This window comes from Neoarius graeffei, chromosome 20 (genome assembly GCF_027579695.1).
Source record: "Neoarius graeffei isolate fNeoGra1 chromosome 20, fNeoGra1.pri, whole genome shotgun sequence".
In the NCBI taxonomy this organism is placed as follows: Eukaryota; Metazoa; Chordata; class Actinopteri; order Siluriformes; family Ariidae; genus Neoarius; species Neoarius graeffei.
The window spans coordinates 48,123,812-48,139,393 of record NC_083588.1 but is presented as its reverse complement, the minus strand read 5'-3'; the positions used below and the strand labels follow the sequence as shown (position 1 = coordinate 48,139,393).

The 15,582-nt window shown below is 42.2% G+C and overlaps 2 protein-coding genes across 3 annotated transcripts in view; both read left to right on the top strand.

Annotated features, from left to right (window-relative positions):
- The window catches only part of nlk1 (nemo-like kinase, type 1), a 39,459-nt gene extending 30,331 nt beyond the window's left edge, over positions 1-9,128 (top strand). The window contains exon 11 of one of the 2 annotated variants that reach the window (XM_060901842.1): positions 1,674-9,128. In XM_060901842.1, coding sequence (XP_060757825.1) covers positions 1,674-1,710 — 37 coding nt within the window. In that variant the 3' untranslated portion in view covers positions 1,711-9,128. Of the gene's footprint in view, positions 1-13 lie in introns of both variants that reach the window. The other variant, XM_060901841.1, reaches the window with a different exon arrangement.
- A 1,120-nt stretch (positions 9,129-10,248) lies between these two features.
- tlcd3ba (TLC domain containing 3Ba) overlaps positions 10,249-15,582 on the top strand; it is a 41,508-nt gene continuing 36,174 nt past the window's right edge. The window contains exon 1 of the mRNA XM_060902653.1: positions 10,249-10,269. The gene's annotated coding sequence lies outside the window, so the exon portion shown is untranslated. The remainder of the gene's footprint in view (positions 10,270-15,582) is intronic.

Below are 15,582 nucleotides of genomic sequence, written 5' to 3'. Positions count from 1 at the left end.
TTTACTTTCTCAGGTCCACTGCTTGGCATTCCTCGAAAGTATCAAGGAAAGAAGAGAGATGAGATGAGGAGTTTGTTAAAATAGGAGTCACAGAAGACGTAGTTGACTATAGAAGCATGCTTGTGCTCGAGATGAATGACTGTGTTTACATTTGGTTCTTGTCAGATTATGTAGGTCTGAATGCCTAGGCTTGGTGCTAAGTTTGGCACAGGATGAATATCCTAACATTGTCCAAAAAAAAAAAAACCCAACCACCCTACAGTACCTAATTCTGTAGACATTTTTTCAATAGTGACGGTCAAATTATGCTGCTGTGAACATTTTATACTGACTGAGCTTGAGGATTGTGGATACTGAATTTCAGAAGAAACTCCTTTTCATGGATTGGATTGAAGACAGATGAACATTGTGGTGGTGGTGATGGCACGCGTGTGTGTGTGTGTGCGCGTGTGTTGAAGTCCCTGAATGTTGTGCAATACCAATAAGGGGGGGGAGGTTTCAGTCTTTGTGGGCTTCAGCTGCCATTCAGACCTGTTCCTGTTATGTTCTCGGCCAATAGTCTTGCTGTGTCACTTAACTGTTCTTGCTGAAGTTCTTCACAAGTTCTTCCTTTATTTCCTGTAACTCTATTTTAACCATCTTTCCAGTATTTGCATAGTGTCATACGAATTTGGGTTGCCTTCTCTTTGCTTTTGTTACTCGATACAGAAACACAGCGATTTTATTATTAGACTGCCACCAGTTTTCCTCTTGCGTGACGTAATCGTCACTGGATCGTAGATTAAGATGCTGCGGGGATTAAGATCACGTAGACGTACAGGTGTTTTTGTATGTGTACGTACCTCTAAGCATTTATGTGCAAGGATTTTATTTACTTTTATGAGCTGGACAGCTTTTAAGGTTTGGAGAGAGCATTATTGAACTGTTGTGTGATTGAAGCTAGAACATGTACACTTAAGTTTTGTGTGTGTGTGTGTGTTCAGGAATGGAGAGCATTTAGGGGGATGTATAGTATCGTGCTATTTCACATTCATTACCTCACATAAACCCACTGTGCACTGGCTGAGTGCGCTCAGACTAAACCCGACTATTAACCACGTACTGTACAGGGATCTGTGCTAATCACTGAACCACTATCCCGACAAATCCCCTTTATCTGTCAGTCTCCCTCCCTCCTTGCTCCGGCTGATGCACATGTCTCAGATTTGCTTTCAGAGGAAAATGCTGCTGTTCATTTGATTGACGTTTTCACTTCAGTCATAACTAGTGTCGAGCTCAGGTTTCATATCGCAAACTCTGCTGTAAACACACAGGGACGCGTGTCCGGGCCACAATGGTCCGTTCCTGGTGCTGTGAACTGAAAAGGCCCAGTTTTTGCTCTACAACCTCGAGACTCGTGCCTGTGGGCCACCACTAGGTGGTGACGAGTACTCTGAGCTCTGCTGGACAGACAGTTCTCAAGGATGTTCGTTCAAACAGATCCGCAAGTGGATAAGGACTTTGCTTAGGGATTTGCAGCACTTCAGGAGTCCAGTAATCTGACAACCCCTTGCCCTTGTGCTGTTATTTAATTTGGTCATAGGAAGATATTTTCTTAAATGAATCGTTTTCTTCTACTTTTATGTCAATGCATTGTGACCAATTTAATTATTTTTTTCTGTTTCTTTCTTCAGGTTTTGTAGTTTGACCACTTTGCTATTGTGTTGGTAGAGGAACTAGAAGTGTAGTGACACGAAGAGAACTTCTGTTGGTCTAGGATTTCTTGTACCGACTGCTAACTTCAACGTGAGGATGTTTTAATTAATGGTGAGATGTGCATTAGTCATGCATTAGCTCATAGAAGTTAGACGTTTTATGACGAAAAAAGAAAACTCGATATTTGTGTTGATAACTATTATGGTTAGTAATATCAAACACTTGTTTCAAAAGATGGCTGGGTTTTTTTTTTGTTATTTATTTTTTGTCCTTTTATTGAAAATGTTTTTGGACTTTGTGTTTACAACAGATGCTTGAAATTTTTAAGGAAAAAATGGTTTAAGGCAGATGGAGCTGTCAATAAAGAGCAAACACTGGAGACAAAGTGCCACGTCAACTCAATAGATAGGAGTCTGTCTTTTTTTTTAATTTAATGTTTTTATTTTTCCCCCTTCAGGTAGATCCCTCCCCACTTTTTACAGGTTTAATCACTTCTTCTTGAAAATGTTTTGCTTGGCATTGACAGTCCATATATTTATATTATCTTTAGAATTATTCATTTGACACAGAACTTCAATTACAAGTAAGACAAGCACAATTGAGATCAGAAGAGCCAACACTGATATGTTTCCATTTCAGGAATAAGAGAAAACAGCTGTAGGGGGATTAGTGAAGAAACTCCAGTACAATGCACAGCACAACAGTATATATGAGAGGAGAGAAGGCAAATGTTCAAGCACAATTTAAGTCCCGTTGTCATGTAGAGCAGCATGAAGCGAAAGAGCTTTATGATCAGATGCTCCAGTGCAGAGAGATGCTTTGTGAAGGTTGCAAGTGATTCTGAAATCGAAGGGAGGTCACTCATGCCACTACTGAGGACGCACAGGCTCCTGAGAAGCATTTGGGGTGAGTAATAAAAACAGCTCTCGATGATGAGCATTTGCCGAGTGGATTGGACGGCCTTGGGTGGAATGAGAGATGAGGTAAGTGCTGTTTCCAGAACAGCCTGAAAATAACAGCGGATTTCTGTCTAGCATATGCTCGATACCCTAGACTGGTATTTTGACGTGTTAACAATGTACTGAGAAAAGAATGAAAAACATTTTTCTTGTCTATAATTTTAGTCTAAGGGCAGTTGTTGAATTCCATTAATAAACATATAATACACCTATAATAAATATATTTATATTGTACATTTTTACACCTTGACTCTACGGCTCAGTGCTTTACAGTGTAAAGTAAAAAAGAAACAAAAGGCAGTCAAAATAAACTAGTAAAATAGATAATGAGTGCAATAAATAATAGCAGTGACAGAAAACAAAGTAAATGTAAACCTCATTCTCATCTCATTATCTCTAGCCGCTTTATCCTGTTCTACAGGGTCGCAGGCGAGCTGGAGCCTATCCCAGCTGACTACGGGCGAAAGGCGGGGTACACCCTGGACAAGTCGCCAGGTCATCACAGGGCTGACACATAGACACAGACAACCATTCACACTCACATTCACACCTACGGTCAATTTAGTCACCAGTTAACCTAACCTGCATGTCTTTGGACTGTGGGGGAAACCGGAGCACCCGGAGGAAACCCACGCGGACAACATGCAAACTCCGCACAGAAAGGCCCTTGCCGGCCACGGGGCTCGAACCCGGACCTTCTTGCTGTGAGGCGACAGCGCTAACCACTACACCACCGTGCCGCCCTAAATGTAAACCTATACAATAAAAACTATAACAATAGTGATAATAATAATAATTAACAAGGGGAGACTGGGTATGGTTGTAACACCTTTTGCTTCAGCACATGTAACTCGCTGAACTTTTGAGCTACAGTTCAAAATTTCAGTACACTACATTATTATATATAACACTCACCAGCCACTTTGATTCTAAGAATCTATGATTCCTGTTCTTGGCTGGCAGGAGTGGAACCCAGTGTGGTGTTGTGCTGTTACATGCTGAGATGCTTTTCTGCTCATCATGGTTGTAAAGAGTTGCTCTGAGTTACTATATCCTTCCTGGCAGCTCAAACCAATCTGGCCGTTTTCCTCTGACCTCTCATCAACAAGATGTTTGTTTCCACCCACAGAACTGTTGCTCACTCGATGGGGTTTTTTCCCCTGCGCCATTCTGTGTAAAGTGTAGAGACTGTTGTGTGTGAAAACCCCAGGAGATCAGCAGTTTCTGACATACTCAAACCGGTCCATCTGGCACTAACACCCATGTCATAGTGAAAGTCACACTTTGAGATCACAGTTTTTCCTTTTCTGGTGTTTGAAGTGAACGTTAACGGAAGCTCTTGATTTGTATCTGCATGATTTTATGCTTTGTGCTGCTGTCAAGGGATTGGCTGATTTAGATAAATGCATAAAACAGCAGGTGTATGGGTGTACCTAATGAAGTGGCTGGTGAGTGTATATTGAATATAGCCCAGAAAAATGTGCAGTAAAAGTCAGCAAAGCAAACCTCTAGGGAGGTTTTCTCCCCCTATCTTTAATCAAGAGTGTAGTCTTTTAATTAGTGGGTATTCATTTCCCTCACAATCTGCCCTCTCTCTCAAATAGCCCCTGCATGACCTTAACTGCTTTTGTGCACTCGTGAGTCTTCTGCTCACAGATTTGTGCACGCACTCAGATTTTAGTGAAAATAACCCTTGCAAAATTCACCAACCAATAGAATGGTTGGATGCTGACCAATGAAATAGTCACTGCCTCGTGCATTCGCTTTACTTATAGGTGGGTTTGTTAAGAGAGAATGGGGGAAAAAATGTATGCACGGTGCGTACAGTATCATGGATGTAGGCACCAGTGGTGTCCCTTTTGTTATAAGCTACCCCACTACCTGGATAGGTTGTAATACATACTGGGGTAAGTTGTAACATTACATTCCAGGCATTTAGCAGACACTCTTATCCAGAGGGATGTACAACATACCCAAGAGCAGCCATTCCTGCTGGTCCAGGGAATCAAACTGGCAACCTTCTGGTCCCAAAGCTGCTTCTCTAACAATTAGGCCGTGGCTTCCCAAACAATTAGACAAAAGAAGTGAAAACTGAGGCCACACCATACGATATACTTCAGAAAGGGGTTTATTGAGATCTCATCTCATTATCTCTAGCCGCTTTATCCTTCTACAGGGTCGCAGGCAAGCTGGAGCCTATCTCAGCTGACTACGGGCAAAAGGCAGGGTACACCCTGGACAAGTCGCCAGGTCATCACAGGGCTGACACATAGACAACCATTCACACTCACATTCACACCTACGGTCAATTTAGAGTCACCAGTTAACCTAACCTGCATGTCTTTGGACTGTGGGGGAAACCGGAGCACCCGGAGGAAACCCACGCGGACACGGGGAGAACATGCAGACTCCACACAGAAAGGCCCTCGCCGGCCACGGGGCTCGAACCCGGACCTTCTTGCTGTGAGGCGACAGCGCTAACCACTACACCACCGTGCCACCCAGGTTTATTGAGATTAAAAAAAACAAGCCTTAGTCGGTCACAATGGTGGTAAATACCACCAGGTGGTAACCCTGAAGGTGCAGACTTAATGGGGCCAGAGGTTTCATAGGACGCATTTTACCCACACTTCCTTTGGCTTCGAGTTGCCAAATGGCTCCATATAGACCGCACAAAACTTCATCATCTGAGGTCTCAGAATCATTAGCGTCGGTTTTCAGCCTTTTTTTGGAGGGGGGGCAAGCTTTCTCTCCTTTGTCTTTTGCTTGCCTCTATTCTTTTCTAAGTTATTCTTTCTTTCTTACATTTGTGCTTCCTGTCCTCTGTTGTTCTTGGTTGGTTCAAAACAAACACCGATTCCACCAATTCTTGCTTCACTGTTGTATCAGTGAGCATTTCGGACTGCCTCTTTTTCCTAATCCTGATTTTCATGGCCCTGCTTTTGGAAATGGCCGTATAGCTGAAGGATTGAACACCTGACCTGGAGACAGCCCTGAGGTGCCATTTCTCATCTGGAGCACAACACACCTACACTGGGAAGATCACTGGAACCCTGGTCTCTCAGCTTCAGCAGTGATTTGCTGTATCTGCTCAGTGTGACATGGCAGATCCCATGTGCCTTCACCACTGATCTGACAGACTTGCCCTTCTTTGTGACCTCATCAGATTTTGTTTGTTTGTTTGTTTGTTTTTTAACACTGGCAGGCACACACGTCTTTCACTCTTTCTTTTCCATTGCCTAGGCATTCTCTAAAATTTTAAAAAATCAGGTATCCTTGGTTGTATGTAAGGGGATGGTTGTAACACTTAAAAAAAATGTTACGACCAACCTAACCCCTGTCAGCCATTGTTTAGCTGGTTGTATTAGCATAGTAGTTTGAAATTAGCATCTGGAAAAAATGCATCACACTTTGCATGAGACACTACAATTCAATCTAATATAAGATGTATGATTTTATCTCATCTCATCTCATCATCTCTAGCCGCTTTATCCTGTTCTACAGGGTCGCAGGCAAGCTGGAGCCTATCCCAGCTGACTACGGGCGAAAGGCAGGGTACACCCTGGACAAGTCGCCAGGTCATCACAGGGCTGACACATAGGCTACGTTTACACTAGACCGTATCTGTCTCGTTTTCTTCGCGGATGCACTGTCCGTTTACATTAACCCCCCTGAAAAAGCGGGGAAACGGGAATCTGCCAGCGTCCACGTATTCAATCTAGATCGTATCAGCTCCGGTGCTGTGTGAACATTGAGAATACGCGAATACGCTGTGCTGAGCTCTAGCTGGCGTCTCATTGGACAACGTCACTGTGACATCCACCTTCCTGATTCGCTGGCGTTGGTCATGTGACGCAACTGCTGAAAAACGGCGCAGACTTCCGCCTTGTATCACCTTTCATTAAAGAGTATAAAAGTATGAAAATACTGCAAATACTGATGCAAATACTGCCCATTGTGTAGTTATGATTGTCTTTAGGCTTGCCATCCTTCCACTTGCAAGTAATAAGTGATATGCGCTGGGATCTCACACACAGCGGCTCAGTCCCGAATCGTGGCTTGTTCACTTCACTCGCGCGCTCTGTGAGCTGCACAGGGCCGGAGTGCACACCCTCCAGAGGGCACTCGCTGTTCAGGGCGGAGTGATTTGGAGCGCAGGATGCCTGCGGAGCCGAGCGTATCCGCGTATTGGTGTTGCTGTGTGCACGGCTAACGGTTTTAGTGTAAACGCGAATCGTTTTAAGAATGTTAATCTGATGATCCGCTGATTCGACGTAATGTAAACGTAGCCATAGACACAGACAACCATTCACACTCACATTCACACCTACGGCCAATTTAGAGTCACCAGTTAACCTAACCTGCATGTCTTTGGACTGTGGGGGAAACCGGAGCACCCGGAGGAAACCCACGCGGACACGGGGAGAACATGCAAACTCCGCACAGAAAGGCCCTTGTCGGCCACGGGGCTCGAACCCGGACCTTCTTGCTGTGAGGCGACAGTGCTAACCACTACACCACCGTGCCGCCATGATTTTATCTGTAAAAGTATAAATACTGAACAACAATTTAGTCTTGGTTTAAAAAAAACAAACTTTCTGACCTCAAAATCATTTTTTTCTTTTATAGAATCTGCATCCTCCGGTTTCCGGCCTTGGCAACCACCATGTGGGATCTGGGGGAAAGTTGGTGAACACTGAAATGATCACATGATTCCTCCTTCCTGACTGGTGAAATTGGTGGTGTTAACTCTCCCCGTGTTGCAACCACACCTGGTCTCCCCTAATCAAAATGCAAAAGTAACATGCTAGTTCGGCAAATACTCAAACCTTGGATAAACGTGACCATGCCATAAACGTTGTAGAGCAAACCGTTTCATGGTATGACACTCATGGGTAACTAGAAGGGGAAAAAAATGTGCATTGCTCTTTATTCTCTGTTACACTTTCTCATTTAAAAAAAAAAAAAAAGCTGTGTGGTATTTACAGCTGGTGAATTTGGGTTGTTCCCAACCCCATGTTTCATTGCATCAAGGAATGTTGTATTAACTCTGCTCCCTCTTCACTCCAGTTCTGAGGAACGTGTTGAACTTCTTGGTTATAGTTTCATGCAAGCAGCTACTGTATCAGGACTGAGACAAGGAGCGATGTATAATGTGCTCGTTTCAGGTGGCTGAGGTTGTGCTGGTACATTTGTAACCAGAAGCATGTTGAAACTCTAATCAGTAAAGTGTTGTAATAGCCCAGTTGTTATTGATGACAAAGGCCAGGACTATAATCAATGTTACACAGAGTGACTCTGCATGAGCTCTCAGAAATGTAGTCGAAGTTCAGCTGGGGGACAATCAACAACCCATATGTCAATCAGAGCCTTTAAACTTACAGTGCGACGTTACAAAAGCTAAAGACCTGAGTCAGCAAAGTACTTTCATACCTAAGCGAGTCTAACAAAAGATGTACATGTAATTGTGTAGAATTGATCATGTACTTACTCAAAAGTTCATTGATAATCTCATATATTTTAATAGCAACATTTGGTTCAGATGGTTAAAGCAATATTTTCAATGGTTCCAGAGCAGAGACCAGATTATACACACCATGCTGCTTATAGATAACCTGCTTTTTCACTGCGACACTCAGTCATGACAAAATCAGCAGAGATCTACCAGTTTGTTAAAGCCAAGACTGTCATCAACTGTCTAATAAGCAGAAAGTAATTTGAGAATAAACTTGGTCAGAAAATATCAGGTCCACAAAAGATTCCCCAGTGTGGCATGATCCTGTACTGATCTGCCATATTAAAATCACTGTGATGAAATTTTAATGGGAATTAAAATTTAATAGCAATAAAATTAGACTAACTAGGTCATGTTCCTCCAAGACTGTCCCTCCTTTTAGTTGGTGAAATATAGCTTGATTATGTGCGTTTTCTCTAATTATAACAGATTAAAGTACAAGTCATCCCTCATAAATGGCACTGGAAAGGCACTAAATGCTTTTGAGGGTCGCGACTTACTCTATGGGACCTTTAGTTATCTTTAACTCTTTACCCCTTAATGATGACATATGACGACCCCGTGTATATCCCATAATGACGACATATGACGCCGGCGTGTGTGCACCATAATGACGACATTTGACGACTCTGAATTTGCCTCTACATACGTATTTTACCCTTTACAGGTATCCCAGGTGAATATTTATGATAAAATGTATGAATTCTGAAAAGATAATTGAACAACATTATATAAAGCATCTTTGTAAAGTTGCAGTAATCATTTATTGTACACCATTTGACATTCATGTAAAATGTGAAGATTGGTTTTCACACAGGTATTACAAAACTTTCAGACACTCCCTGTGAGTTGGTGAATGTTGAAACATAACTTTGAGTGATTTTTGTATTCTGTGTCATGTCCTCTTTACAAAAATGTATGATATGTCATGATTGTTTCAACATGAAGGAGAAAACTGACCTTGTCTTTAGACTTTTTCTTGCAAGTATGTTCTAAGGGTGAATATATACATATACAAGGGTGGCTGTAGCAACTGCTTTAAGGGGTAAAGAGTTAAAACACATTGAAGGTAAATAAAGGCTGTTTCTTAAATAAAAATGTACTCGTACAGCACCGTTATTTCTGACAGTGTATATAATAAACATCCTGGATAGTAAAAATATCAGTATAATATGGCTTGGAAATTGCATGAAAATGACACAACTTAATCCACTTGGACCTTATGTGTTCTGTCAGTGGAAAGTTCGGGAATAATAGGCTTTAATAAATAGATAAAAATATTATTGTGCACGTTGAAATAATTTTCATGAAAACAATCTATAGGGGCGGCACGGTGGTGTAGTGGTTAGCACTGTCGCCTCACAGCAAGAAGGTCCGGGTTCGAGCCCCGTGGCCGGCGAGGGCCTTTCTGTGTGGAGTTTGCATGTTCTCCCCGTGTCCGCGTGGGTTTTCTCCGGGTGCTCCGGTTTCCCCCACAGTCCAAAGACATGCAGGTTAGGTTAACTGGTGACTCTAAATTGACCGTAGATGTGAATGTGAGTGTGAATGGTTGTCTGTGTCTATGTGTCGGCCCTGTGATGACCTGTTGACTTGTCCAGGGTGTACCCCGCCTTTCGCCCGTAGTCAGCTGGGATAGGCTCCAGCTTGCCTGCGACCTTGTAGAACAGGATAAAGCGGCTAGAGATGATGAGATGATATTTTTTACATAGTATTATTATATAGTAATATATGATAAATATACTAATTTAGTTTATATTCTTAAGAATTAACGTGCCTACAAAATATTTGATAAATAATGAACCACGGATAGTAAAATTGCGTTTATTTTTAATTAAAAATTATTTTTAACATCATTTTTTATCAGCATGGATTTTACAAATGGCTAACAAACACTTGGACAATCAGGTCACTTTATTTTGACTTACGATTGGCTCAGAATCCTGTCAGTCAAATAAATCCTCCAATAGAGTAGGAGCCAGCCAGCAGACTGGATTTCTCTCAGCCAATCAGTGCTCTCCTACTGGCTCCTGCGGCGGAGATTTAAAAGTGAAATGAAGCTCAGAGACATTTAGTGAAAAGGAGAGCCGCTGGATAACACAGGTGAGCTTTTCAAAACGTTTTTCATCATTAAGTACAATATAGTGTCCTGTGTGCTTAACCAGCTAACTAGATAAACAAACTAAAAAAGAAAAAACTCCTAACGTGCACAGCTAATATATATATATATATATATATATATATATATATATATATATATATATATATATATATATATAAAATTTATCATAGATAGATAGATAGATAGATAGATAGATAGATAGATAGATAATGATGGTTTTTATGATGATCAATCTCTGAGCCATGATTTATAATTGTGTACATTGGTAGTAGGCCTATATTAAACCATAATACTCCTAGGGTTTTAATATGGTGCTTTATGATAACTGGTTATTCTATAGTTAATAATAACCATAATTAGTTTAAAAACGTGGGCGGCACGGTGGTGTAGTGGTTAGCGCTGTCGCCTCACAGCAAGAAGGTCCGGGTTCGAGCCCCGTGGCTGGCGAGGGCCTTTCTGTGCAGAGTTTGCATGTTGTCCGCGTGGGTTTCCTCCGGGTGCTCCGGTTTCCCCCACAGTCCAAAGACATGCAGGTTAGGTTAACTAGTGACTCTAAATTGACCGTAGGTGTGAATGTGAGTGTGAATAGTTGTCTGTGTCTATGTGTCAGCCCTGTGATGACCTGGCGACTTGTCCAGGGTGTACCCCGCCTTTCGCCCGTAGTCAGCTGGGATAGGCTCCAGCTTGCCTGCGACCCTGTAGAACAGGATAAAGCGGCTAGAGATAATGAGATGAGTTTAAAAACGTACACGTTTACAGCTGTGTCTTACAGCAATTCTAGATGTTCAGTTCTTGACCATAACATTACCACAGTTTTAATGTGGTAGTGACAGTATGATTGTATTAAACTGTGACTTGGTTAAATATGGTAATCATACATAACATTATCACAATTATTTCACATGCAACTTTCTAATTCACTCATTACTAACATTTTAATCTATATAACACAACTGGATTTTGCATAGCCAGCACCAAAAACACCTTTCTACCTACAGTACCTTCTCTGTTAAAGTGTCCAAGCAGCACGATACCTATTTGACTCTGTATTTAACAGTCAAATGTGGCTCTGTGCTCTTCACTCTCTACTCCCGTCTCGTTTTGTATCCTGTAGACTTGTGTAGGTGTAAATAGTCAAGAGAGAATTTACAAGCAGAGGTGGACAAAGTACCCAACTTCATTACTTAAAGGTGGAGTATGAGATTTTTTTCAGGAGTATTTTTTACCATATTGCTTGAAAAGCTCCTCACACCCATGTTGCAAGCAGTACAATAGAAGGTTTGACCCAAAAACGAAATATTTTAATCCAGTCTACAGTGTAAAATAAAGGAAAAACGCCATCAAATCCTATCGAGGTAACCACCTCAAAATGATTGGATACTGACACGTCAATCAGACTGAAGCCCGCGACCCCAAACCTCCACCCCCAACCCTCACCGCCCCACCCCCGCCCCTACGCTTGCACGTACAGTATGCGCAGGGACCACTCCAGGTGAACTAAGCCATTTCAAAGCAACGGATAGATAGCCTACCATACTAGCCCATTTTATCTAGATACTGGCCTACAATAATTGCATAACACTATGGCAGAACAAACGCACACAACTGGTCAAAAAAGAAAACGAAAATCTGTATTCGAAAAGGCAACTGCCAGGAAACTTTATGAAAAAGGACGAGTCAAGACCGGAGTGAACATTGGCGCAGCGTTCGACCGCTGGCGGCGACTCAAACAACAAAAAGGACTTCAAACCAATGCAATGGTGGCCCTGTTTCTACTCGATAGGTAAGATAACATTATGTATTTATTACATTTTCAGATAGGACAGTGTTGTCGTTTTAACAAGTGTACACCCTGGCAGCGAGAGCAGAACCGATGATACGGACCACAATGTAGGTTTTGCTAAGTTAGCATGATTTGCAAAGTTAGCTGACACGGATTGTTATACTAACGCGTATAGTCGTATTACGTATTAATACACGTATTACACTGCTTGGGCTAGGGCGGTGACTGCTATAAAACCCCCGACATATCAGTCTTACTACAATTAGATTAGGTATAACAAGTATGAAAACAAGTGAAAAGTCAACTTCTAATGTAGTATGCAGACAAATATTTCTTGAAATGATAATCATCTTAGTTGGTTACTTTCACTACGATGTTGTTCAGTCTTACCTGAGAAGATGCCACGGCACACCTGATGATCTCTCCTTCCGCGCTAACAGTGGTTGAAACACACTGAGCTAATGCAAACAGTCCTCGCGACAACCATGAACGCTCGGGAACTGGCAATGCGCGTTCATGTGCTTTGGAGGCGCGGGTAGGGAGGGGGAGGAGGGGTGGAGACACGGGGGGTGGGAGCATGGCAAGGGTGGGCGTGTTTCTTTTCAAAATATGGCTTGCGGGAACCGTTATTCCAAAATCTCGTGCTACACCTTTAAATCAAAGTACAGATCCCACTGGTCAAGTGTTACTCCGATACAAGTGAAAGTTGTCCAATCAAATTTTTACTTAAGTCAAAGTACTGAAGTGGGCGGCACGGTGGTGTAGTGGTTAGCGCTGTCGCCTCACAGCAAGAAGGTCCGGGTTCGAGCCCCGTGGCCGGCGAGGGCCTTTCTGTGTGGAGTTTGCATGTTCTTCCCGTGTCCGCGTGGGTTTGCTCCGGTTTCCCCCAAAGACATGCAGGTTAGGTTAACTGGTGACTCTAAATTGACCGTAGGTGTGAATGTGAGTGTGAATGGTTGTCTGTGTCTATGTGTCAGCCCTGTGATGACCTGGCAACTTGTCCAGGGTGTACCCCGCCTTTCGCCCATAGTCAGTTGGGATAGGCTCCAGCTAGCCTGGGCCCGCCCATCCTAAGTGTGATGCAACACGGGGGCCTGTTGCGAACTTAGTCTGGCAAGGCAAGCTATCTCCAGCTCTTCCAAGCTCCCGAAAAATCGGGAACCAATCAACTTTGAGCATCTCAAACGGCCCTGGGTAGAGGCGTGTTCAAGGCAGTGACGTAGTAGAACTGCGACCAGAAACCATAGATTGTTTACAGAATCTATGCCGGAAGCGCTTCATTCACTAGAAACATTACGAACATGGAACAGCGGCAAGCCTTTGACACAGCGGTAGATGCTGTATTGAAAGCATTCAACGGGAAGTTCTCATTGAAAACGGAGGAAAGAGCAGCCCTGGAGGTATTTATCTTCTTCCTGTTACTCAAGCAGTTTCCGTCGCGTCACATACGTCAGAGGAAAGAGTGATGTGATTGGTTTAAGCTTCATCACAGCTTTTTCTGGCTTCGACCAGTAGCAAACTGAGGCATTTCAGGGAGGCGGGTCAACCACGCGCCTTGGGAAACGGTTGGGCTTAATATCTTTGCCAGACCAATGCTCGCAGAGCTTTGAAGTTGCGTTAGCCAGACTAGGCTCCAGCTTGCCTGTGACCCTGTAGGACAGGATAAAGCGGCTAGAGATAATGAGATGAGAAGTACTGAAGTACTTGCTTTTAAAAATACTTAAGTATTAAAAGTACATTTTCTGTCAACGCATCGTTGTATTATTGCCACAACGCTTACAAAACCTAATGCCGTTACCAAAGACAGAAATGTGAATTCACAAAATGAACGCATGCTGTGCCATCATGGTGGTTTAACGTTAAGCTAGCTAGTCAGTGAAACTCCACCTGACATGCTAGCAAACTCTTTTCAAACTTGAAATCATATTGGGTAGCTAACGCAACTAGAAAAGAAAGATTTCTACATTCTGTTTATTTGGCAAGATCATGCTAAAACATATTTCTGAAAGGACTTCAGATAAGTTAACGTTATTCATGTTAGCGTAACTCCGTTTTTACATGCTAACTAACAGTGTCCAAGTTAACTAGCTATGTGCAAACGTTAGCCGTGGACAAGGCAATGGCAACTTGGTGGGCAAATCCACAGAAAGTCATTTGACTACCCAGCCTGCATAGCTATTGCAACATTATCACTAGCTCTAAAAGCACAGACAACTTCGTTGCAGGCTTTCTCTTGGAATAAAACGTTCACAGACCTCAATATTCTTCCACAGGTTGGACGGCGAGTTTTTGTAGGCCATGATGTGGTTTGTTTTTGGTAAACGAAGCAAACATTTAAAATGAAATGAATTGTTATTCCTTTCAGAAAACTTAAACATGGGTTCATGGGCCATGGGTGTGCGCATTCTCCAGAAGAACCGCCTCCTTCCATTTTGCCATCCACTGATCGTGTTTAATTCATGCTGTGGAGAAACCATTAAACTTGATTTTATACAGTCTATGGACGTGATGTGACCCAAGTGATTACTGATTGGCTGTCTCAGTGTCACCTATGAAAAAAAACAATCAGGTTTTAGAAAAGAAAAAAACAGCCACTTTCAAAGCTGCTTCATAGTAACGAGTAACAAGGACCTTGATAGAAATGTAGTGGAGTGAAAAGTACGATATTTGTCTTTCAAATGTAGTGAAGTTAAAGTCGTAAGTTTCCAAAAAAAAACTACTTAAGTAAAGTACAGATACTCAGAGTACTCAAGTAAATGTACTTCATTACTGTCCACCTCTGCTTACAAGTAGTTGTAGTAGTAGTAGATACTGACAAGTTTACATGCATTAACACCCCATACACAATGTTTCTCACTATATGTATCCCAAAATGCCAGACACATCAGTACATCAGTAATAACACCGTTTTCAAGTTTCCTTAGTGATAATTTTACTGTATACTGTATATTTGTGCATGTATATTTAGCAAAGAATACAAAACGCTTGGTACAAAAACAAAAGATTTTAACCACCTTTTTTACTATAACAATAAAATACTATTAGTATTCTCAGAAAATTCTATTGTGTTGTGATTTAGGGGTTTTAACGTCGTAGCTTCATAATGTCCAGTCCTAAATAATCTCTGAATATAAATTTAAAAGTGACCTATTTGAATGTTTTGCCTTGTTTGGATGTTTTTATTCTTTTAAAGTTTGAAGTTGGTGTCTATGAAGGATCTGTTAAACATTAACAACTCATAGTTTATGTTGACATACATAGGTTACGTCTTTAATCAGAGTTTGTTCAAATGAAATAAACACATTTATGAAAGAGTTAATAATTTAAATTTATGACTATAATTGAGGTGGCACGGTGGTGTAGTGGTTAGCGTTGTCGCCTCACAGCAAGAAGGTCCGGGTTCGAGCCCCGTGGCCGGCGAGGGCCTTTCTGTGTGGAGTTTGCATGTTCTCCCCGTGTCCGCGTGAGTTTCCTCCGGGTGCTCCGGTTTCCCCCACAGTCCAAAAACATG